The 23,825-nt window shown below is 43.3% G+C and overlaps 1 protein-coding gene across 3 annotated transcripts in view; it reads right to left on the reverse strand.

Moving 5' to 3' along the window:
- Nucleotides 1–167: 167 nt before the first annotated feature.
- Nucleotides 168–23,825, reverse strand: part of MTM1 (myotubularin 1) — a 63,894-nt gene continuing 40,236 nt past the window's right edge. For all 3 annotated transcript variants that reach the window (XM_069943013.1, XM_069943012.1, XM_069943014.1), the window contains 9 exons: nt 18,798–18,881; nt 15,956–16,105; nt 13,591–13,779; nt 8,367–8,552; nt 7,504–7,710; nt 5,981–6,073; nt 5,769–5,882; nt 1,714–1,890; nt 168–464 (listed from right to left, as the gene is read on the reverse strand). In XM_069943013.1, the coding sequence (XP_069799114.1) occupies nt 312–464; nt 1,714–1,890; nt 5,769–5,882; nt 5,981–6,073; nt 7,504–7,710; nt 8,367–8,552; nt 13,591–13,779; nt 15,956–16,105; nt 18,798–18,881 (1,353 nt within the window). In that variant the 3' untranslated portion in view covers nt 168–311. The remainder of the gene's footprint in view (nt 465–1,713; nt 1,891–5,768; nt 5,883–5,980; nt 6,074–7,503; nt 7,711–8,366; nt 8,553–13,590; nt 13,780–15,955; nt 16,106–18,797; nt 18,882–23,825) is intronic.

A 23,825-nucleotide genomic window follows, 5' to 3' on the forward strand; every position in this document is an offset into this window, starting at 1 on the left:
AACGATAACAATTCTTGAAAAATACAACAGACGTTGCATCCTTTACTCTGGTTAAGATATATATTCACAAGTCCAATGTGCTATGGTTAAAAGCCAGCAAGGGAGCTTTTCCTACATATATTATTTAACAGGATCTACAGATCAGTGCAACATATAAAAAGATAATATTTCAAGGTCTTAAAAGGCACATTTTTATTCAGCCATGAAGACTCAAACTTCATCCAAATTAAGGCATCATTCAAAATGGCCTCCAACACGAGCAGAGTCCGTATTTATACTTCATACAAAGAATTTTTTTTTTTTTTTACTGTTCAAAATGGAGTTTGCATGATTCTGGAAGGTGACGGGGGAGAGGTGGAAGAGTTGTTCATTTTTGGTGAGAGTTGAAGCTCTTCAAGTTTCTTGATGTAATCATCTCGTAAAGCTAGGAGCTCCATGTAACGCTGTTCCACTGGGTTTGGTTGCTATTGACAGGGAAAGAAAATAGGTGGTAAAATAAGTCATTCTAATGCGCCAGTACTGAAACTGTAAGACCCACTTTAAATACACCTCTAACTATTCTAATGGAATATAACCATAAATATCCTTTAGGGTGCCTTCACACGTACTGGATCCGCATTGGATTTCACGCTGCGATTTGCAGCGAAATCCGCTGCGGATCCTGGTGTAGTGAAGTTCTATGGAGTCAATTTTAATTCCCGGCCCCTTTAACCCCCGCAGTCCTGGCCCGGAGCATACATTACCTGCTCTGCACCGTGGCTGTGTGAAACTCCCGACTCCCCTCGCTCCTTATCAGCCAATTAGTGCTGCCAGGTGGGTATGTGATTCCGTAGAATTTAACTATACCCGGATCCGCAGTGGATTACGCTGCAAATCACAGCATGAAATCCACTGCGGATCCGGTATGTGTGAAAGCACCCTTAAGGAAGGCTTGTTATAAACTGTGTTCCCCATGAAATACCAGTTCTGGGGCATCTTTTCTTAGAGCTCTGTACTGTACCATTCCTCTATTACTCTTAAGGCCCTATTACACTAAACGATTAAAGGCCGTATTCGTCTATTACGGACGATAATCGTCTAGTGTAATAGAAGACAACGATCAGCTAACATGAATGATGTCAGCTGATCGTTGCTGTCGTTTGTCTTTTAACATGTTGAAACGACAAACGATCTGCTGCCGTCACTCCATGGAACAGGAGCGGCGGCATCAGACTGCTGCTATCTGCTATGGGCTGCCCAGACGAACTAGCGATCACCCGGACAGCTCCTTGCACCCTCCCTGCACCTCTCCGATAGCACTTGATATCGCACGTTTGCTCCTCAGTATCAAACTTTAGGGATGTATCAAACTGACTACTGGGTGTTAACATTCCCCTTGGCAAAGGGGCGTATCCCTACATAGTCTGATACTGTCTAAATCAGTGCTGACAGTGTGAGACGGTAGAGGAATACCCTACCAAATGAGATCACCTAATGGTCAATCTAAGTTCCCAGGAGGAATAACAGAAGAAAAAACAATCCTGTGCCCTATAATCCTGCATTCATTTCTATCAGTCTGACATTTGTTTCCTGTGCAGAACTGACAATGGAACATGGCACTTTACCAAACAATGTGCGTCACTAGTGGATACCTATTTATCACAGGTTTAGTCAATCAATTGCCATCTTCTGCTGGATGAATAAAAACTTCAGATAAGATGATAGAAAGGTTACCTGCTGTCTGATTCTTGTATTCCACCTAATATAGTAATTAACCCACAGTTCCAGATGACGCATGCTGGCAACGGGGTATAAGACTCGATTCAACTCCTTGGTGTAAAAGGGGTTTATGTACTTTGACTTTTCACTGTTTATCCAGGACCACAGGGACTGGGTCTTTTCTCTCAGTTTCTAGGATAAAAGAAGCATAAATCTTGCAACTTAAAATGACAACAAAACATCTTTCTGCTTCATTTCCAACCACATTCTGGCTACTGAGCAATTGTAAACATAACTTCAGGATGTAGTATTGGAACATGAAGCATGCTGCCAAGAGTTTGTGGCCTCCCCTGGGAATGAGTGCTGGAGTATCAGCTATGCTGTGGAATACCCAGAGCACAACAGGGGACTTTTATTGAAAAAAACAACAACTGATATTACCGATGCTGACCGATTAGATGTCAAATTAAATTAGGAACCTTGGTAAACTGGCAGACTTTTAGAGCCGTCAAAGGATGCAGAGTCAACTATACTTGGTTACGAAATCGGATTTATTTTAACCAATAAATCTTGAAAACAAAGTCCAGTTCTCATGGAGTGCTTGTGCCGGGATTGTGGGGTTTTTCCTCTGCTCCTTCTGCACCTTAGACACCCTGATTTCAGGGCCTTCAACGCAACTAAATAAAATGTTTACCCTGTGGGACCCGACACTGTGCATACCGCCCCTATGATGAGCTTTATTGTTTGTAGCTATTGCATCTGCCTTCCTCCTGAATGGAGACTAGAACTGTCAATCATAGCTAAGATGCGAGATCAAGGAACCCCAATAAAGTAATCGCCATGGACCTGACAAGAAGATCTCACCTTCTGAACAGCAGATTTTAAAGGGGTTATCTAGCACTACAAAAATTTGGCCACTTTTCCCCCTCTCTTATCTCCAGTTCAGGTGTGGTTTGCAATTAAGCGCCATTTATTTCAATAGAACAGAGTTTGAAACCCCACCCAATCTGGAGACAAGAAAGGGGGAAAAGTGGCCATGTTTTTGTAGCGCTGGATAACCCCTTTAAAAGAAAGGAACAGAAGCTCTCACTGTACTCCCCTCCTTATCCTCTTTATAGGGTTCAGATCATCATGATCATAGGCACCAACCAGCTACTACAGTAAGGGGCCCAAGCACTGTAAAACTGATTTGGCCAACACTGCAACACTGATTGTAAATGTTTATTATGAGTGTCACACCATGAGACAGGAATAGGACTAGAGATGTTGCGCAGGTCTTTTGTTTTATTAAATGTGTTGGCACAGACGTGTCTATCCTAACATAGTAATTTCCCTTGTTATTTAGCATGGTTGTGTAATAAGTATTGTTTCAATAATGATCTCACTAGACTGACTGAATCACCTCAACTCAACTAGACTGACTGAATCATCAAAGTTCTTGCTTCTTAGGCCTTATGCACACGTTCATTAATTTTTTCTGGTCTTGAAACAACCCTGTGAGAAATTACGGATTGGATATCCGTATTCCATCCGTATTTCCATTTTTTTTTTTACTACTCATTGCTTTTCAATGCACTTCATCCGTATTTTTTTGCGGAAATACGGATGCCTACATGTTACAATCCATAACAAATTGATTTCAATGAGAGGATCCCCCCCCCCCCAAAAAAAAAATGGGTCTGCACCGGGTCCGCACTAGCACATGTCCTTTTTTTTTTCAGGATAGATTTTCATCCATTTCTGCTACTGATAGTGTGAATAGCCCAATAGACATCAATGTGCACTAACTCGGATCCGTAAATACGGAACGTGTGCATAAGGCCTTAGAAAGGCCAGATGACAAAAAGCTGCTGACAGTATCATCCTGCTGGAACCCTCAGTGATCAGATGTAAAAGCTCCCAAGCTCTGTGTTATGTCACCTGGACGGCCGCATAATGTAAATCTGTTGAGCTGACCAGGTCAGACGGACACAGAGCGAGGAAAGAGACGCCTGTCAGCACAGACCTCTCCTGGCTCATTCTCCTGATTGGTTGTGGTGAAACTGTTATAGTAGTAGTACGTTTCATAACTACTTTGAGCTTTTCATTTTGTAAATGACTTGTTTCCATATTTCCGGCACAGTTAAAGCGTAACTGTCATTTCAGGGCCATTTTTCTGAAAACATTAAATATCAACAGTACAAGCGATTTTAAGAAACTCTGTAATAAGTTTTATGTACTAAAAGAGTTTCCTTCTGTAGTGAAAAAGCAATCTCCCAGCCTCCCCCCTCACATCAAAAGAAGCAGGATTTCTGTGTCCATTATGTGGCTATGGAGAGGGGAGGGGCTGTTAGGAGTGACTGAGCACGGAGGATTTCTGCAAAGCACAACACCCTGCAATCTTCTCTCAGTACGTTCATAGATAAGCACTGACCTTTCTGACACCTGAATTTAGCGTTTTAAGTGCCCAGAGAGTCTACAAACAGCTGACCTTCATGTCACCTCTTCCTGCTCCCTCATCTCCCTCAGCCCCTCCCCCCTCCATAAGGATAGAATGGAGACAGCAGAGCCCGTCTTCACTGGCTTCTCTGTAATGAAGACGTGTTTGCCTGATAATGCACAGATAAGAAGTCAGGGCAGGGGAGGCTGGGAGATTGCTTCTTGAGTACAGAAGGAGGCTTTTTTGGCTGATAAAACCTATTACAGAGTTTCTTAAAATCGCTTATACTACTGATTTCTGCAATAAAAAAAAAACATGACAGTTACGCTTTAACCCATAGCTGCACCAGGACGTTATTTAACGTCCTCGTGCCGCTATGGGAGTTCAGAGGGGGGTCGCGCGGCGACCACCCTCTGAACTGCCGCGATCCCGGGTGCCGCGAGTAGCCCGGGCTCGCGGCTATTAGCGGGCACGGTCCGATCGCCGTGCCCGCTAATTAAGTACTTAGAAGCAGCTGTCAAAGTTGACAGCTGCTTCTAAATACTTGCGGTTACACATCCCTGGTGGTCTAGTGGGGGGATCGCCCCCCTGCGGCGCGATTGCGGGGGGGCGATCCCTGCATCCATACCGGGCCGGGGTCTGCTCCGTAATGGCGCTGATCCCGGCTCGGCATTCTATTGCTTTTGGCTGCAGCAGCCAAAAGTAATAGAACACCGATCTCATGGATTCATGCAGTATAACTATACTGCATGGATCTCTATGAGAGATCAGAGTGCATATACTAGAAGCCCCCCAGGGGGGCTTCTAGTATATGTCTAAAGTAAAAGAAAAAAGTATTTTTAATAACACAAAACCCCCTCCCCTAATAAAAGTCTGAATCACCCCCCTTTCCCCATTTTATAAATAAAAATAAATAAATAAATTAATAAACAAACATGTTTGCTATCGCCGCGTGCGTAATCGCCCGAACTATTAATTAATCACATTCCTGATCTCACACGGTAAACGGCGTCAGCACAAAAAAATCCCAAAGTGCAAAATTGCGCATTTTTGGTCGCATCAAATCCAGAATAATTGTAATAAAAAGCGATCAAAAAGTCATATATGCGCAATCAAGGTACCGATAGAAAGATCACATCATGGCGCAAAAAATGACACCTCACACAGACCCATAGACCAAAGGATAAAAGCGCTATAAGCCCGGGAATGGAGCGATTTTAAGGAACGTATATTGGTTAACAACGGTTTGAATTTTATACAGGCCATCAGATACAATATAAGTTATACATGTTACATATCGTTTTAATCGTAACGACTTGAGGAACATGCATAACAAGTCAGTTTTACCCCAGGGCGAATGGCGTAAAAACACATTTCCCCCAAATAAAAGAAATGCGTTTTTTTTTTCAATTTCACCACACATATAATTTTTTTCTGGTTTCCCGGCACATTTTAGGCAAAAATTACATCTGCCTTAGCAAAGTACAATTAGTTGCGCAAAAAATAAGGGCTCATTTGGGTCTCTAGGTGGAAAAATGCAGGCGCTATGGCCTTATATACACGAGGAGGGAAAAACGAAAACGCAAAAATGAAAACTGGCTGTGTCCCCTAAGGGTTAAATACACATAACAAAAAGCCTGGAGATACTTGCCTCTTTTTCTCTTACGGACTCACAGTTATACAAGAAAGAGCCAAATCGGCAGCTGTACAGATGATCCAGAATAGTGATCAGAAAGTGCTCATTAAACTCAAATGCTGTTGGAAACTGAGGAAAAGGGAAAGAACAAATGTTACATAAGACAAGCCTCCAGTATGAATAGAAGATGCTACATCAATGGCGATTGGTAGAGATGTAAAATATACCTGTTTAGACATCTGCCAAACACAGTCAATAAACTGAACAAAGATGGGAGATCTGTCGGCATCAGCATGATTCTTGTCGCCGTGTCCAATTCTCTGGTATTAGAAACAATAGTTGTAGTTCAGTAACAGAATTTTTTTAACATGGGGAAAAAAAAAAAAAAAAAAAAAAATAAACTTAATGCAACACATTTATGGTCTGTTCACAACTTCACACGAAGCGATAATTCACCCAATCGACTGTTTAACGATTTTGAAGCAACTATTTGGTTTTTATAACAATCAGTGTTTAGACAAATTAATCGTTAGAAAACTACGAATGACGATTTGAGAACATGTTGAAAGATCACAATGAACGATTTCTCGCTCGTCGGCTGTGTTTACACGAGTCGATTATCACTCAAATGCGACCGTTATTGCGAGAATTCGAATGATATTCGTTCCGTGTAAACGCATCATTAGCTTTTTCCACCAACTCCCAAGAGGAGCAAGATGCCCCCAGCTGCTGCATCAATCAGCAAATAAATGAAGAGGCAGCTGTGCCCACCTCCCCCCCCCCCCCCCCCCCCCCCCACACACTATAAGTACCATACAACAGAATCACAGCGTTCCTGCAACAAACAGAGAATGGGCCCTATTCCACGGGACGATTATCGTTCGCCTAATAGTTAACGATAAATGATCCAAACGACCGCTATTGCGAAAGACCTGAAATCGTTCACCCATATTGCGGTCTTCTTGTTGTCGCTATTGCATTCCGCACTACTGCGAACGACCAAGCGACATCTTATTCAATGCGAACGATTTGTGAACGAGCAATGATAAAAATAGGTCCAGGTCTTATTAAACGATCAACGATTTCTCGTTCGGTCGTTAAACGTTAACTGCTATTCAAACAAACGATTATTGTTTAGATTCGAACGATTTAACGATAATCTGAACGATAACCCCAAAGAAGAGGTATCCAAGAATTTGCCAAAGATAAATATTTAAAAGTGAATGTATATGTCTATTTAACATAACATTCTTGGCAGCTCCTGGCTTTTTCTGTGTACGGCCTGTCTTAGTTTCGGCACCATAATTTATTTTCTTGTGATCCTTATGGATATACAAAGCTCCATTTATATCTTAAACGACTAAAACCTTAACATAATGGCTCTGAAAAGTAAATGGTTTGCCAACACAGAATGTTATGCGAACAATGTGGTGTTACAGACTTCATATAAGAAATATGTATAATAATATCACATAGACATAAAACATAGTGAATAAAGTAGGGTGTGCTCATTTCTATACAGGTTCTCTCTACTAAACTTTGAGCAGACTGTCACAATGTAATTATTTTTTAATAAGAAGGCCGTCTTCTTGCTTTTCTTGCAGTGCACCTTAAAGATCATCTGGTCCACTTCGGACCCATGAATAGCCTGTAGTCTCCCCGCCTCTTGGGGATGGATAATCCAACTATAAATCCCAGCTATGTTTGTACCTATGCAATTAAGAAAAAAAAGTTGTTTTTTTATACCTACCGATGCAAACTTATGTCCAAAACTAATCCACTCCTTTTGTACCAATACTTCAAAGCCTTCTACTGTCCTGTAGTAGCTGTCCAGCATTAGCATGGCCAGAGACGTCAGCTGAGCTGTCCTGTCCCAGCCATCACTGCAGTGCACAACCACAGAACTTTTTCCGGAGGCCACCTTATCGGCTACTTGTATGGCTCCTGTTAGGACCAACTGAAAAGATTATAAGAGAAGTTGTCAAGCACCAACCGGTATGGTGTCTATTGTCACAATTACATCTAGTGAACAAGACGTCCATGTGTAAAAATATTACTAGCACAATCCTATGTTCACAAATTACCTAATGTTGCCTTAACTGTCTTAGGGTGCGTGCGCACTTAGTATGAGACCGTCCGGGTCACAGAACGGCTGGTCTCAGAAAAGATCATCCCAGTCAGTACTGCAGTAACAGCCGGATGATCTTTAGTGCCGCAGAGTTCTGGTGCACGCCTGCATCAGAACTTCCCACTGCACACTACGGAGCGCGCGGCCAGAGCCGCTCGCTCCACAGTGTGCACTGACAGGGTTTTCTGTGGCCACTATTCAATGAATAGCGGCCGCAGAAAACTGACTGAGTTTTCTGCGTTGCCGCTAGGGATCCCAGCCGGAGTGTATACCATGTGTATACACTCCGGCCGGGATTCTCTCGGCCTGCAGCATAACGTAAGTTCCGTACCAATCATGGCCATTGCAACAACGGCCATGATTAGTATGGAACTTACGTTGTGTGAACATGGCCTCAGGGTGCGTGCACACTGAGGAAAATAGGCGGAAATAGCGAGTGGACTTGACATGTCACTGAGCTCTCCATATAATGGAATCTACCTTACCTTAATGTGCTCTAACCAGTGCGTGGATTCCAGGCTGGATAACCAGTGAGATTCCTCCACATGTGGAAAGACGATATCTTTCAATTTCTTCAGAGATTCTCTCATTACGTGAATGTTGTGGATGTCCAGAAAGACAAGTTCTGCAAATGGATATGCGTCCTCGCTCTCATAGCCTCCTCCCGTTGCCTACAGAGAGGGAAATAAAGAAAATGGTCTATTTGTAAAGTATGGATAAAGCATTAGGAGGCAGATTTCTTACTGTAAGCATATGCAAGATACTTTCATGAATTATTTATGACCACTGTAGTAACACAATTCCAATATCGACTATTACCTGTGTGTGACCTTTTCTAGACTCCTATGTACACAGGATGGATGGACAAACTCTTATTGGTAATCGGCAATAATACATGCTTAAATAAGAATCTTTGAGCCCGACACAATTCAGTCTATAGCAAACTAACTTTCCAGCTGCTGTAATATTACCCCTCACCTTGCTGGGTCTTCTTGCTAATTTTACTTGGTGTCATCTCGAGAAGGTTGCACAATATGCAGTGACCTGTTATTTTGCTATAGAAAGGTCCAAAAGTTAGAACCTTTAGGCCCTTTTCACACAGATCCGTAATGGCAGACAATACAGAACCCATTGATTTCTACAGACCCTTTTACACACCGTAGTTCCTACGGATCAGTAAATGTGCTGTTAAATCAATGAGTACATGCAAATGTGGACGGTTACAGATAATCACTTAAAGCAACTCTGTACCCACAATCTGACCCCCCCCCAAAACCACTTGTACCTTCAGATAGCTGCTTTTAATCCAAGATCTAGTATTGCAACATGCCTCCGTCCCTCCTCCCCACCCTCCTTATCATTAGGAATGCCACTGGAACATTTTCTTCTATTCCTCACCTGTGTGAACACTGCACATGAGCTAGATCGTTAAGACACCTGTGCAGTGTTCATACAGATGAGGAATAGGAGAAATTGTTCTAGGGGCATTCCTAATTATGAACAGAGCGGGGAGGAGGGACAGAGGGGTGTCGCAATCCTAATGCACAGACACTCTAGGCCATGCTAATTTGACACAGGGCTGCTAATTAAAAGTTGTTTTTTAGGACAATAACTGCATCACCTGCCGAACAGACCCGAGAACAGATCTTGGATTACAAGCAGCTATCCGAAGGTACAAGTGGTTTGGGGAGGTCAGATTGTGTGTACAGAGCCGCTTTAATCCTCTTCGTAGTTACGAATCCACAATTACAGAGAGCACTACTGATGTGTGAATGGGGTCTGACAATGCTGTGAGGGTCTTGTATCAATGACGTTATAACAAAACATTTTTTTTCTGTCATGCACCAAAAAGTTGTAATATTGCTAAAAATGTTTTAAGAAGAATTTCATCCTATAAATGAAGGCATGATGAAGATGCGGCTACCTACCCAGAGCACTGCTGTGCAGAGAAACTCGGCGACAGACATGACACTACTGCCCTTTCATTTTCAGGACTGGTGTGAGCTCCAGGGGTCGGACCCCTACAATCTGTGTGTTAATATATATTCTATATATACACAATATGTATGTATGTATATATTATGGAATATGCCTTTAGAACATTACCCAGAACCTCACAACTATATTATAACCTTCACTAGACAGAAGTCTCTGGTCCACAGATGTCACACCTGCAGCCCTCCAGCTGTTACAAAAATACAATTCCCATCATGCTCGGACAGTCAATTCTTTGTAATGCTTATGATATATTCTTTCCATAAATAAATTTGATCCATGATCAGGTCCATTCTCTCCTTTTCTTTCTTATACTATGTTCCCAATGGAAATATGTCAGCCTTCTCCAACAAATGTGTCATTGTAGAAGCAGTTTTCTTGTATTTATCTACATCCCAACACAGGAGAAACTGTTAAAGTACAGTTCATACAGGTGAGACTAGCAAAAGCTTCATTAGGTTTTATTTTTACTGGGAGCGCTGTACTAGAAAGGTTTATACATTCAGGAACCTGGTAATAGAAAGTGTGCCGTTTTGCTCGAGGGAAATTATTGCAATTCTAATAGAAGAGGTCACACATGACCGCTCCTTAAGCAAATCATACACTCCTCCAACATCCCACTGTACTAAGGCTCCACACACTGCAGAAAATTTGCACTGTGGATCTAAACATTAACTTGTCCAGTGTTTGCGGCAGATTTTACCCCCCCAGAGGTGAGATCCATGATAATAGCTGCTTGAGATTTGACAGTGAATGAGCATAATGTGAATCTGAAATTTCTTTGAAGAAAAGTGATGCTGCAAGATTTGTAAAACCTTATTCACTTGCCTGCCTGCATTACCCACAGTGCATTTTACACATGCAAATCCACAGCAGGTGAATTTAATGTAAAAACTCTAGAGAAAATAAGTGGCAGACTGACACTCTAAGTTCATGTGTCCAAAAACGATATTTATTCAGTGCAAATAATATACAGTGAGAAGAAAACGAAGCCCATCTCCGCTGCACCAGCCACCTTACTGTGCTCTTTGTCCACCTGCATCCTAGGGGGACCACCGCTCAAGCTTTTACGACATCCATTTACTTGCACCAATATATCTGATATCAACAGAAAATACCAGCGTTGTATAAACCGCATACATCTGCCTTGCGGCTAGTTCACTATCACCTCTTAACATTCTCCGCTCTGTGGACTTTCTGGCACTCAGAAGAGACTATTCTTTAACACCTGATATGGCTGACAATCCACTAAGCATCCCTGAGGAACCTAGCTATCCTTACCTCACGGGGGAAATGCGTCGGATGATTAGTGGAATAACCATTTCTTCCTAAAGAGGAATAAAAGCCGAAAACCTTTCTGTGCACACCACATACACAGGGCTCCAGATGGCGACCAAAATGGTCGCCAATGCGACTGATATCTTGCAAATGGCGCCCAGATTTATTAATCTGGGCACCATTTGCGACTGGCCCCGGCGGCGGCTGTCTCTTTAAGGACTTCCGCACGCTGCACCGAAGCACGTGGCGCCTCTGCGGCCGTCCGTCCAATGAATGACGGACGTGCTGGATGACGTGTGCGGGGACACGCTTCTCCAGTGACGTCATCCCGCACGTCCTTCATTCATTGGACGGACGGCCGCAGAGGCGCCACACTCCTCCAGTGCCTCTCTCCTGCCTCTCCTCACCCGGCGGTTCTTCAAGTGCATCCCAGCGGCACCAATTTGTGGATAGTGTGTGTGAGTACAACCGGAGGGACGGCAGTTTCAGTATGTATAGACTGCACAGTACCACTTCCCTCAGTGTCAGTATGTATAGACTGCACAGTACCACTACCCTCAGTGTCAGTATGTATAGACTGCACAGTACCACTTCCCTCAGTGTCAGTATGTATAGACTGCACAGTACCACTTCCCTCAGTGTCAGTATGTATAGACTGCACAGTACCACTTCCCTCAGTGTCAGTATGTATAGACTGCACAGTACCACTTCCCTCAGTGTCAGTATGTATAGACTGCACAGTACCACTTCCCTCAGTGTCAGTATGTATAGACTGCACAGTACCACTTCCCTCAGTGTCTGTATGTATACACTGCACAGTACCACTTCCCTCAGTGTGTGTGTATGTATACACTGCACAGTACCACTTCCCTCATTGTCTGTATATACACTGCACAGTACCACTTCCCTCAGTGTCTGTATATACACTGCACAGTACCACTTCCCTCAGTGTCTGTATGTATACACTGCACAGTACCACTACCCTCAGTGTCAGTATGTATAGACTGCACAGTACCTCTTCCCTCAGTGTGTGTGTGTATACACTGCACAGTACCACTTCCCTCAGTGTCAGTATGTAGACTGCACAGTACCACTTCCCTCAGTGTCAGTATGTATAGACTGCACAGTACCACTTCCCTCAGTGTCAGTATGTATACACTGCACAGTACCACTTCCCTCAGTGTGTGTGTATGTATACACTGCACAGTACCACTTCCCTCATTGTCTGTATATACACTGCACAGTACCACTTCCCTCAGTGTCTGTATATACACTGCACAGTACCACTTCCCTCAGTGTCTGTATGTATACACTGCACAGTACCACTTCCCTCAGTGTCTGTATGTATACACTGCACAGTACCACTTCCCTCAGTGTCAGTATGTATAGACTGCACAGTACCACTTCCCTCAGTGTCAGTATGTATAGACTACACAGTACCACTTCCCTCAGTGTCAGTATGTATAGACTGCACAGTACCACTTCCCTCAGTGTCTGTATGTATATACACTGCACAGTACCACTTCCCTCAGTGTCTGTATGTATATACACTGACTCAGAACCTGACTTGTAGACCACCTCACACATTCTAGTGGACTGTATATTGTTGTCAAGTTGCAAGCTTTTAAGTTCAAGTTCAGAAGAGTAAGCCTCATTAAAAGGCTAGCCAAGTGAAGCTGAAGTACTGAGTCAGACTGGATATGGTTGTCAAGTTGCAAGTTTCCATGTTGAACGTTTTCAAACTAAGAAAAGAGAGAATCTAAAGGAGGAGGCTGCTGCCGTGGCCTCTGCACACAGTAAGTCCCATTTAACATAACATTAATTTTACATGTTTTAAAATGTTGGCGACCAAATATTCTATTTGGCGCCTACATTTTTCAGGTTAGGAGCCAATGGCTCCTAGGTAAATTTTTTAGTCTGGAGCCCTGATACACCCATACTTTATGCTGTTATCATCTTCAAGCAGGAACTACTATATTCTGATATCCATCCTACATAGGCATAAGTGACTGAGCAACCAGACCTTCTGACTGTCTCTTTTACTTAGAGTAGGGCTAGTCCCGCTTGGCATAAGGGACGCTCGAACCTAGCAGCTTATAGAGTTAGGTAGGGTGTAAGACTTCTTTATCTTGGACGTACACCCTCCCTCACTGGTCTACCATTATAGTGCTATACATTTGCTACTTCTTCTCACTGTATTTTTTTGCACTGAATAAATATTGTTTTTTGACACCTGAACTTAAAGTGTCAGTCTGCCACTTATTTTCTCTAGAGTTTTTACATTGCAATTTGTTTTTAAGTGGAGACACACATATATTTCATAAACATCATCTGGGACTTGATAATTTTCTATACATATGTGAATTTAGCCCAATTTTTTTTATCATAAACTCATACCTATAGGGCAAGGGTAGTTCCAATCTTCTAGCCTCTTACCTTATTTGCCACAGCATTGACGTTTGGCCTGGCATCATAAATTGTCAGTTTTGAGGTTTGATTATTGGCATCTTTGATAATTTCCAGGTAGCGCTCATCATCTCTATTCCGCTTGCCGCTCATACCCACTAAGGGCTGACTGCACCTTGTGATGACGGACTGATTTTCTGGGTGTATCCAAGACAAAACCTGCAGTGGGAAGACATTTACTTTTCATACAGTGAGGGAATAATATAACCATATAAAACAGCAAAATAAGAAAACATTACTCTGACCAAAGATTTATATCATTTAAAGGGGGTTTCCAGGCAAAAATGACTGATAAGCTACCCATAGGATAGATTTAGAACTTGTTATAAGGAAAGGTTCAGCTTACAAGTGTCCAGACAGCAATGGAATAGAACCAGGATAAAAGGGAAAAAAAGTAAAGTTTTGTCCTTTTCTGGTGTTGGGTAAAAATAAAAAATAAAAAGATTCCTACCTCACTAATATGAATAGAGGCTAGGCAGTGGAGATCAACAAATTTATAGTATAAACTGAAGAATCTGAATCTCAGGCAGTGACAGTGGATTCGTTTTATCTAGTAAATGTATAAAGTGTAAATGTGATAATGATCACTTGCTGTATTTAGTCCATGAGTTCTTATCTGCACAGTGGTTACTATATTGTTCTGGAGGTGCCAGATATTGCATCACTTTCTTCTGGAAAAAGTGGTTCTACTTTCCAAGTTGTAATTTTCCCTGGTCTGGTACGGCTTTTCCAGGGAATCTGAGCACTTGCAAAGAAGAACTACTTTACATAGACAAAGTGAACAGACTGCCACTGCTTTAGATTTGGCGATTTATACTGTAAATTTTTCAGCAAAGTCTTTGATACAGTCCCCAATAAAGTGGAAGTTGGAGTGAAAATTGGACTTAATCCCTGGATAGTTCAGTGAATAGATATCCGAGGGTGATTGTTCATGGAGTTTATTCTGAGCAGACTGGTTACATGTAGTGTTAAGCAAACTTATCAGGGTTTGGCAACTTCTCTGAACTAGAGCGCTAGTTATTTAGCTCCCTGTGTCTATAGGAGGTGGACTACCTGGAAAACATGGATACCAGCCTAATAGCTATGGCTGTATACAGGTTTTCCACAACTCCCTAGGGTGGCATCCAACTTCTCCAGACGTGGGGAGTTAAATGACAAGTGTTCGGGTTCGGAGAAGTTGCCTAACCCAGACACTTTCATAAAGTTCACTATACACAATAGCTGCAAGTGGTGACATAAGAGGTCTGTCTGTTTCCTGATGACACAAAAGGGTTGATAATCCTGGAGGTGTCTGTAATATGGAAAATGATTTCGCATTACTAAACTGTCAAAACTATGGAAACCAAATGTAAAATAATGCACTTCGAGAGAGGGAATCCTCCATCCTTCAATGCAGTGGCAGTCCTGTGTTAGAGAAAACTTTAGAAGAGAAGGATTTGGGGGTATTTATTTCTGACAGCCTTAAAAACAGACACTCCAATTTCACAACAAAAATATGTACTAGTTGTGGATTCACTGTATATTTTACCCATATACATAGGAGGGGTAATATATGTGGGGACAATCTACAGCGATTCTACAACACACTATACATGTTCTACATCTGCAGACCTGAAGCATGCAGATTTTTTTTTTTTTAAATGGGAAAACTTTTTGGCTACATGGTACTTTTAAAATGCCATCAACATGTGCTGTACTGAATCTAAACCTCCACAGCAAATCCATCTATTCTGGTCTTACCCTATAGCTGTCAGCTAAGATTACGGAACAGAGGAGGCATGTACAATTTCTGCTGAGACTGCCAGTATGTCACATTTAAAGTGACACTGTCACCCCCCTTTGTGCATTCTGACATCTCTACACAGGTGTAAAGGGTAAATTTAGCGTTTTTCATACCTTATTTCATATCATACGTCATGATGCTTGTTCAAGTAAAAAGTGTCCTTTTATCAACTGCAGATTGAATTAAGTGGGCGTGGCCTTGCAACATTAGCGCCACTTAGCCCCGCCCACAACCAACCCACTGTTGGCCCCGCGGTCTAGACCTTTCGGCCAGCCTGTTCCAATGGCCGGCGAGGGGGTGGGGCCAACTGTGGCATTGTGGGCGGGGCTAAGTGGTGCTAATGCCACGAGGCGCCGCCCACTTAACTCAATCTGCAGTTGATAAAAGGACACTTTTTACTTGAACAAGCACCATGACGTATGATATAAAATAAGGTATGAAAAGCACTAAATTTACCCTTTAAACCTGTGTAGAGATGTCAGACTGCAAAAAGGAGGTGACAGTGTCACTTTAAAGTAATTTGCTGTGCACAATTGTTAATCTGCTACATACCGGGATCCTATTCCTGGACCTGAAGGCAGCCACTTTCCTGAGATCATCATCTGTGGCATTAAACGGCACCATTAACAGAGAAGGGTAGGTGTCACAGAATTCATACGATCTATTAATAAAGGTTAATCTCCAATTATTGTTCGGTAAACCCTGGGAGAAAAAAAAGAGAGAAAGAACAAAAAATAAGGAAAAAGTTAAGTCAGTAATTTTATTTCTTGCTAATTTTTTTCCCTGCCCATTGTACTTTGACCATGTAACCACAGGGTGGTGATAAAATCTCACAGTATACAGGCCATCTGCGGGAAGGATTCATCAAACAATATAGAAGGGGACAAGACACAAAAGACCTAAATACCAGGATGAACATTTCACAGTATGATCTTCAATAGCGTCTGTGAACAAGCCCATGGTGTGAAGAGAGCTCGGAGGTGTATCTCAGCCCTAAGTGGAAATATACAGACACAAAATGGGTGTAATCGCTTTAATGGTAAAACGATTGAAAATGTTAGGAGGGCGGAGTGGCCATTGAGCTGGCAGCTGTTGTACTAACAGGCTGACTCAACCTGGGCAGGAAGCCCGGAAGCCTTGCTCATACCACATGGAAGTTTTCAGACAATAATGTGATCTACTTATTGCTTTGTATGTCAGCCTGACACAGATTAAGTAGGTGTAAAACAGTCTCCAAAATGAAGAAAGTAATAATCGTTACACCTATGACCATTGGATACTGCCGTCACACTAGACCCATCATATAGGACACTGCTCTACAGTGCAACCTGTGGCTCTAGGTGCCGCCTATCACTAGTACTATACATTGTGTGGTCAGGCACTTTTAGCTCACACCCATGCAGAAGGAGGGATCACTCATTTTAATCCATTTCCTCCCTTTCTAACTCATATATTCCTATGCTAACATTAAATGATACAGCCTGGCTGTTTTACAGTGTATAATCTCTATCATATTTAGAAAACTCTATTAGGATTGTGGTTTTCACTTTTCTTAAAGGGGATGCAGAAATTAGACTTAGGCTACATTCACATGTTCCATACAGTCTGTAATTACAGACAATTTGCTATGGAATGGCCCTCGGAACGCACAGACAGCGTGTCAGTACAGTAACGTGAAGATTTCCACAGTTTTGGAGCTCCCAGCATCATAATAAATGATGATGTCAGGAGTTCTGCAATCCGTTCTATAGCACACCATGCGTACATAGGGACTGTCCACAGAACGCGTGAATGACCCCTAAGGGTCATTTAACATTTAAAGTGGTAAAAATAAGCAGCAGTCAGCAATACAATAAGTTTTGAACATCTGAAGGACATGCATTTGTACACAAGAATGATCAGATGTTTTAGTGTAACATTGATTGCTATTGAGCAATTAGAAGACGTCTATTGACATGAGCGTATTTATCGGGGGTCAACATTTTCAGGCCATCATGAACGTACGCACCATAAACAAAGAAAGGGATTTTCATTGATCGTGTGCAGGCTTCACATGTTCACATAGAACAATTGTGACCTTTTCCTTAAACATGGAATTGTTGTCAGCTCAGTATGTCAATTAGTATTCGTGTGTACAGACAGATTATTGAAGCCAAAGCCAGGAATGAATCTCAAATAGGAGAAATCTGAATCCTGTTCTCTGTTTATAGTCTGTTTCTGGTTTTGGCTTCATACTGGCTTCAATAATAAAGACACTTTTTTAACTTTAGGTATAGGTAATTTTACCCCCCAGCACCCATCTGCCAGGATCCATGGCTGCATACCTGGTACAGCGAGGACATATTTATTTTAAAATGAAAAGAAGCATGCATGCCCTGCCACTTCAAGGTGTATTCCTATCTGGGGCGTATCTATGGGATAAACAAGTGTATAGTATGCTCTCAGCATTTTTGTTGTTTGTGTGGTACCTTTTGTGTAAACAGTTTCCACAGTATCCCTCATACATTAAGAGGTGTATGTTGCAGTAGCGCACATACAATAAACAACCTATAGGCCCTGGTGCACATCTCAACGGGCAGGAATCCAAGTCTGTATAATCACACATCAGTATAGAATGGGGGCAGCACAGTTATTGTTTCTTAATTCACACCAGATAGTAAGTATTAAAGGGGTACTCTGGGCTGGGGTCATTTTCAGTGTAGGGACGTGACTTCTCAAAGCAGCTCAGCCATTCAGCGGTCGCAGCGGGGTCCTGCCTCGGCCGCTGAAGGGCTAAGCTGCCTTGAGAAGTCACGTCTGAAGCTGCAGTTCAGACCAGGAAGCGGCAGCTGGACAGGAGAACGGGGCGGCGCAATCCGGGACCCGGCGTTGGGACCGGGGAGGCGACAGACGGCATATATATCCACCCCCTCCCCGGCCTTACACTGAAAATGACCCCAGCCTGGAGTACCTCTTTAACAACCACTTTGGCTGTGCCGTCTCCATTCTATACCTGTACAAATGGCTGCACAAAAATCCAATCAGTTGGGCTAGGTTCACACTGCGTTTTTGCTGTCAGTTTAACATATTCATTATATTTAATTAAAAAAAAAAAAAAAACTGATTGAAAAAAACATGCAGTTATATGCCATCTGTTTGGATCTGTTATAAAAAAAAAAAAAAAAAAAAAGGATCGGAACTGAAAGCAAAAATGCAGTGTGGACCTAGCCTAAACTGGACAACCAGAAACGGTGACTCTCCAGGAGAGGAATCCTACAAGCTATATATAGGTTGTGTATAACATTTTATTATACTACATATAAGGCTTTATAACTGGACAATACCTCATGCGACAATACAGAGAGCAGAATACCTGCAACAGACCATAACCATGTGAGATAAGCATTTCCCTTACCTGCCTCTGAAACTCTTTAACAGGATCATATATGTTCCAGCCATTCTTGGGGAATCTTTCTTCACTTAAAAATGCAAAGAATTGCTAAAATAAAAAAAGAAAAAAAAAGTCAGCACTCTAGTGATCGTATATCCAGGGCTAAGATGAGACCAGCCCTGACGGGAAGCCTACAGCTATTTAACAATAAATGTGTATCTGCAGGTTGTTGCGGAGTCACAGTTGCCATGTTTTTCTTAGGGTAGGTTCATATCACACGTATATGTAGGCAACCTGTCAAAGTGGGATGCCCATGTTTACATGCACATACAGGCATAGGCTCCATCAACTTTAGCAGCCTGAACGTAGTCAGCTAGCGCTCAGGTCATTTTCTCAATAGATGTGTGTTTGTACTGAGGCCCAAATGTGCAGCAAACCAAACTCAAACATGTATACGCTGGGAAAATGACTCGACCAGAGCCATTACCAGACTCAACTCAGGCCTTTAAAGTTGATTGGGCCCATGCATGTATATATCAGCATACCACTTTGACAGGTTGGAGAAATATACATGTGCTATATATAAATAAATATATACTGTAGACATGTCACTGGAGATGTGTTCGAGGGGGTGTACATCTCACCTAGGCTGATGCATAGTGTGAGATGGTAAGTCCAGGAGGGATCTCTTGCTCAGCAGTGCTATGCTGCCGAGTTATTATTTATTTTTACCGGCCCTGGATTTACATGGAATGGCAGGTAGGTTTTGGTAGTGGGATCTGCCATTCCCTCCCCCTCGATCCAGTATGGGTTTTGGGATCAGGTGAGCTCTGATCCCAATCAGCCTGAGAAGGCAAAAGGTGTGCTCAGTGTGCAGGGGAGCTCTCAGCCAGGAGTGAACAGCCAGTGTGTTTGGTGGAAGCTGCGAATGCAGCCACGGCTGGAGCAAATATACACCCTGTGGTATCCAGGCGAAAGACGCTGTGTCAGATAGGTGAGGAGACCTGTTAGTAAGCGCCCAGACGGGCAAGACCTTTTTGTTTGTTTTATTCTTAAAGCACGGTGTTGCTGTGTTTTGTTTGATGGACTGTTTATGCTGCAAATAAACGCCAAGCTGTTATTTTACAAGTCCAAGTCTGCTGTAAACTGTGTCCAAACACACCATCCCCCGGGAAGATCCCTACAATACATACATGTGCTCAAGTATATATAGCTACAGTGGTACCTTGGTTTAAGAGTAACTTTGATTAAGAGCGTTTTGCAAGAGCTCACAGTTTTTCAAAATTGTAACTTGGTTTAAGAGCTCCCTGTACTGGCTGGGAGGGGGAGTGGAGGAGGGGTATGGTCTGCATAGTGAGGTCTACAGCCCTGTACTCTGACCCAGGAAGTCTCCCTCACCTTCCAAACCATAGCAGATGCACTTCAGGCTGGGGCTTACATCAGGGGACAGGACTGTGGAGGTAATCTCTCCATAGCGGTAAACCCTCTCTCCCCAGATAGAGAGTGCTGCTAAACTTTGGCCACACATGTCCTGTTCATTCCTTCCTGCAGTCTGTCAGCCCTTGTGTTTCCCATCCTCTTCATTTTTGCTATAATATGCCTGCCCTTACACTTAGCCATTTACACTGCTGTATAAATTTTCTGTCACTGTGCTCCTGCACAGCTCTGTGGTTCTTACTTCCTGATTGGTTCATGATTAACACACCCCCTTCCCGATTGTGGTCATGTGACCACACAGACCTCTGACAGCAGCCCTGCATCTCTATTCTATCATGTTGTACTATGCTACTACTTTATGGGGATTTGCAGTTCCATCCTTTATCTTCAAACTGCTGCTGTTTTTCAGGTTTATGCACATACTATACATAATACACCACATGCTGATACTATACTCTACAGTAACTTATAATATGACATTCATCTTTCTAAATGTTTGTTTCATTTGTTTTACTTGTTATTCAGAATGTGTGGAACCATTTGTCTGCATTTCAATGATTCCTTTGCATTGAAAATTTGCTTTGTTTTAAGAGGGATTTTGATTACAAGCACAGTCCTGGTATGAATTATGCTCGTAATCCGAGGCACCATTGTATTAGGATGGACGTACACATTGGGAAGGGGTCTGCGCACTTTTACTATGAATAACCTCTGGTGTTTAATGTACAGGTAAATCACAGCGTAATGATGTGTTTTATCTAAATAAGCAGTAAGGTAGTAAGAAGCAAGCCATTGTATATAGGCAGTGCAGGGCCGTTTTAATACATTGTTGGGCCCAGTGCACAGCCCTCAAGAGTGGGCCCCCCCTTCCCTTTTGGCACATTGTATAATGTACTGAATTTGCCCCCACACTGTATCAAGAGCCCCAATACATACAGTAGTTACCTTATAACACTATTTCCACCATACAGTGATTACATATTACATAAAAACTGCACTAAACAAAACAGAAAGCTATCATCAATGATACCATTACATAATACCGCCCTAACACTACAACCCTATAACAGAGTGCAGTTACATCCAGTGACTCACCAGGGGCGTCTTCTCCGATCAGAGTCTGTCACCTTTTCTTTTTCTCTCCATCCAGCCTGGGCCACCTTGAAGTCTTCTCCTGGCTGTGAATCTTCTCTCCAGAATCTGCCAGACAAATATTTAAGGCTCCAACACATACAGTAGTTAAGTCCCTTGTACCCCTATACAGTAGTTACACCCCTCTGTACCCCTACATAGTTACACCCCTCCATAGTTTTAAGGTGTCCCTGTAGTATATAGACCCTCATGTGCTCCTCCAGTTATATACAGCCCTCCTGTGCGCTCCCCCATTAGTATATAGCCCCCCTGTGCACTCTCCCCAGTAGTATATAGCCCCCCTGTGCTCTCCCCAATAGTATATAGCCCCCCTGTGCTCTCCCCAATAGTATATAGCCCCCCTGTGCTCCCCAATAGTATATAGCCCCCTGTGCTCCCCAATAGTATATAGCTCCCCTGTGCTCCCCAATAGTATATAGCTCCCCTGTGCTCCCCAATAGTATATAGCCCCCCTGTGCTCCCCAATAGTATATAGCTCCCCCATAGTATATAGCTCCCCTGTGCTCCCCCATAGTATATAGCCCCCTGTGCTCCCCCATAGTATATAGCACCCCTGTGCTCCCCCATAGTATATAGCACCCCTGTGCTCCCCCATAGTATATAGACCCCTGTGCTCCCCCATAGTATATAGACCCCTGTGCTCCCCCAGAGTATATAGCCCCCTGTGCTCCCCAATAGTATATAGCTCCCCCATAGTATATAGCTCCCCTGTGCTCCCCCATAGTATATAGCCCCCTGTGCTCCCCCATAGTATATAGCACCCCTGTGCTCCCCCATAGTATATAGCACCCCTGTGCTCCCCCATAGTATATAGACCCCTGTGCTCCCCCATAGTATATAGACCCCTGTGCTCCCCCAGAGTATATAGCCCCCTGTGCTCCCCAAGAGTATATAGCCCCCTGTGCTCCCCAAGAGTATATAGCCCCCTGTGCTCCCCAAGAGTATATAGCCCCCTGTGCTCCCCAAGAGTATATGTGGTCCCCAATAGTATATGTGCTCCCCCTCCCATATAACATTGAAAAAAACAAACTTTTACTCACCTAGGTCCTCGCGTTCCTCTTCTCTTCTCTCTTGTGGCCGTACTTCCTGCGGTCACAAGAGGCTGCACTCCCCTTACCCTCGCGCCGACGCTCCAGTGACGTCGGGCGCTAGAGGGAGAGTGCGGCCTCTTGTGACCGCAGGAAGTGCGGCCACAAGAGTGACTGACAGGGAGGGAGCCAATGGCGCTCTCTCTCTCTGTCAGTATCGCTGCCGCTGAAGCGCCGCAGCGGCAGCAGGTGGGCGGGGGCAGCGGTGGACGTGGGGGCCCTGCAGGGGGCGCCATGGAGGGGTAAGTAGATTACCCTTCCATGGCGCTCCCCCCTGACAGGCTGGTGGCCGCAGCCCTGTGTGACCGCACTGGTCGCACATAGCAACGGCCGGCCTGCTCAGGGGGCCCCTTTAACCAGTGGGCCCGGTGCACGTGCACCATGTGCCCTCTGGTTAAAGCGGCCCTGAGGCAGTGTTACAGTGTTTAATCCACCTGTCTACAAGAAAGCATATTAACAAACAATATATCAAGAGGTTTTAATCTGGAAAATGACATTGCAGATATCTTGTATAGTGGCTTCTAAAATGGCAAGCTGACCAATGTACGTCCCCCTTTCCTTTAAATGGTCCAAATTAAAGTATGCAAGATATCCATAAATAGTTTAACCAGCGTGCACAATGGGGGCGATTTATCATATCTAATGCAAAGGAAAAGTGGAGCAGCTACCCACAGCTATCAATCAGCTGCTATGCTCCACTTTTCCCTGGTACTAGTTATGATAAATGTCCCGATTCCTGCCGTGTATATATACACTATAAAGGGTATCAAGCTACAGTTCTGAGGGTGCTACGCCTACTGAATTGTTGATCTTGGAAGATTTGTATTAGGATATTTCAGTCCACCATATTGCCCTTGGACAGTCAGGTATGCCAAGCGGGCTGCCTGCAGGGCATTGCCAGAGAACAAGCATATTTGGCAGTAGCAGCATTATAAAGTACCTATCTGTTTTGGGAAGTTGCATAAAGGGTGTACCTGTGGATTGCTATGACTGGCGACACTAAACCTTGAGCACCCGTACCATAATAGACAACACAAGGCTGCTTTACAAATATAAGTCAATTTCATGAGAAATTATGGCAGCATCCACCGCTCTTGTTAAAGAAAAAAAAAAAAAAGAGAGAGTCTTGTAATGAAAGCGAGCACAGGCGAGGAATAAGGGGGGGGGGGGGATAATGTGTACAGAAAGCAATCCGAACAATGTGTCTACTGCTGTGCCTTGAATGACAGATTTGCTGTGATCAGTATCTTTCTCCAACACGGCAATTTCTGCACAAAGAAACATCTCCTTTACCTACAAGCACCTAGCAATTTCTTACTGCTCCATCATTTAACACATTTAAATTAAGGTTAAGCTACAAAAGGTAGACTCCAAA

This window comes from Dendropsophus ebraccatus, chromosome 10 (genome assembly GCF_027789765.1).
Source record: "Dendropsophus ebraccatus isolate aDenEbr1 chromosome 10, aDenEbr1.pat, whole genome shotgun sequence".
Lineage (NCBI taxonomy): Eukaryota > Metazoa > Chordata > Amphibia > Anura > Hylidae > Dendropsophus > Dendropsophus ebraccatus.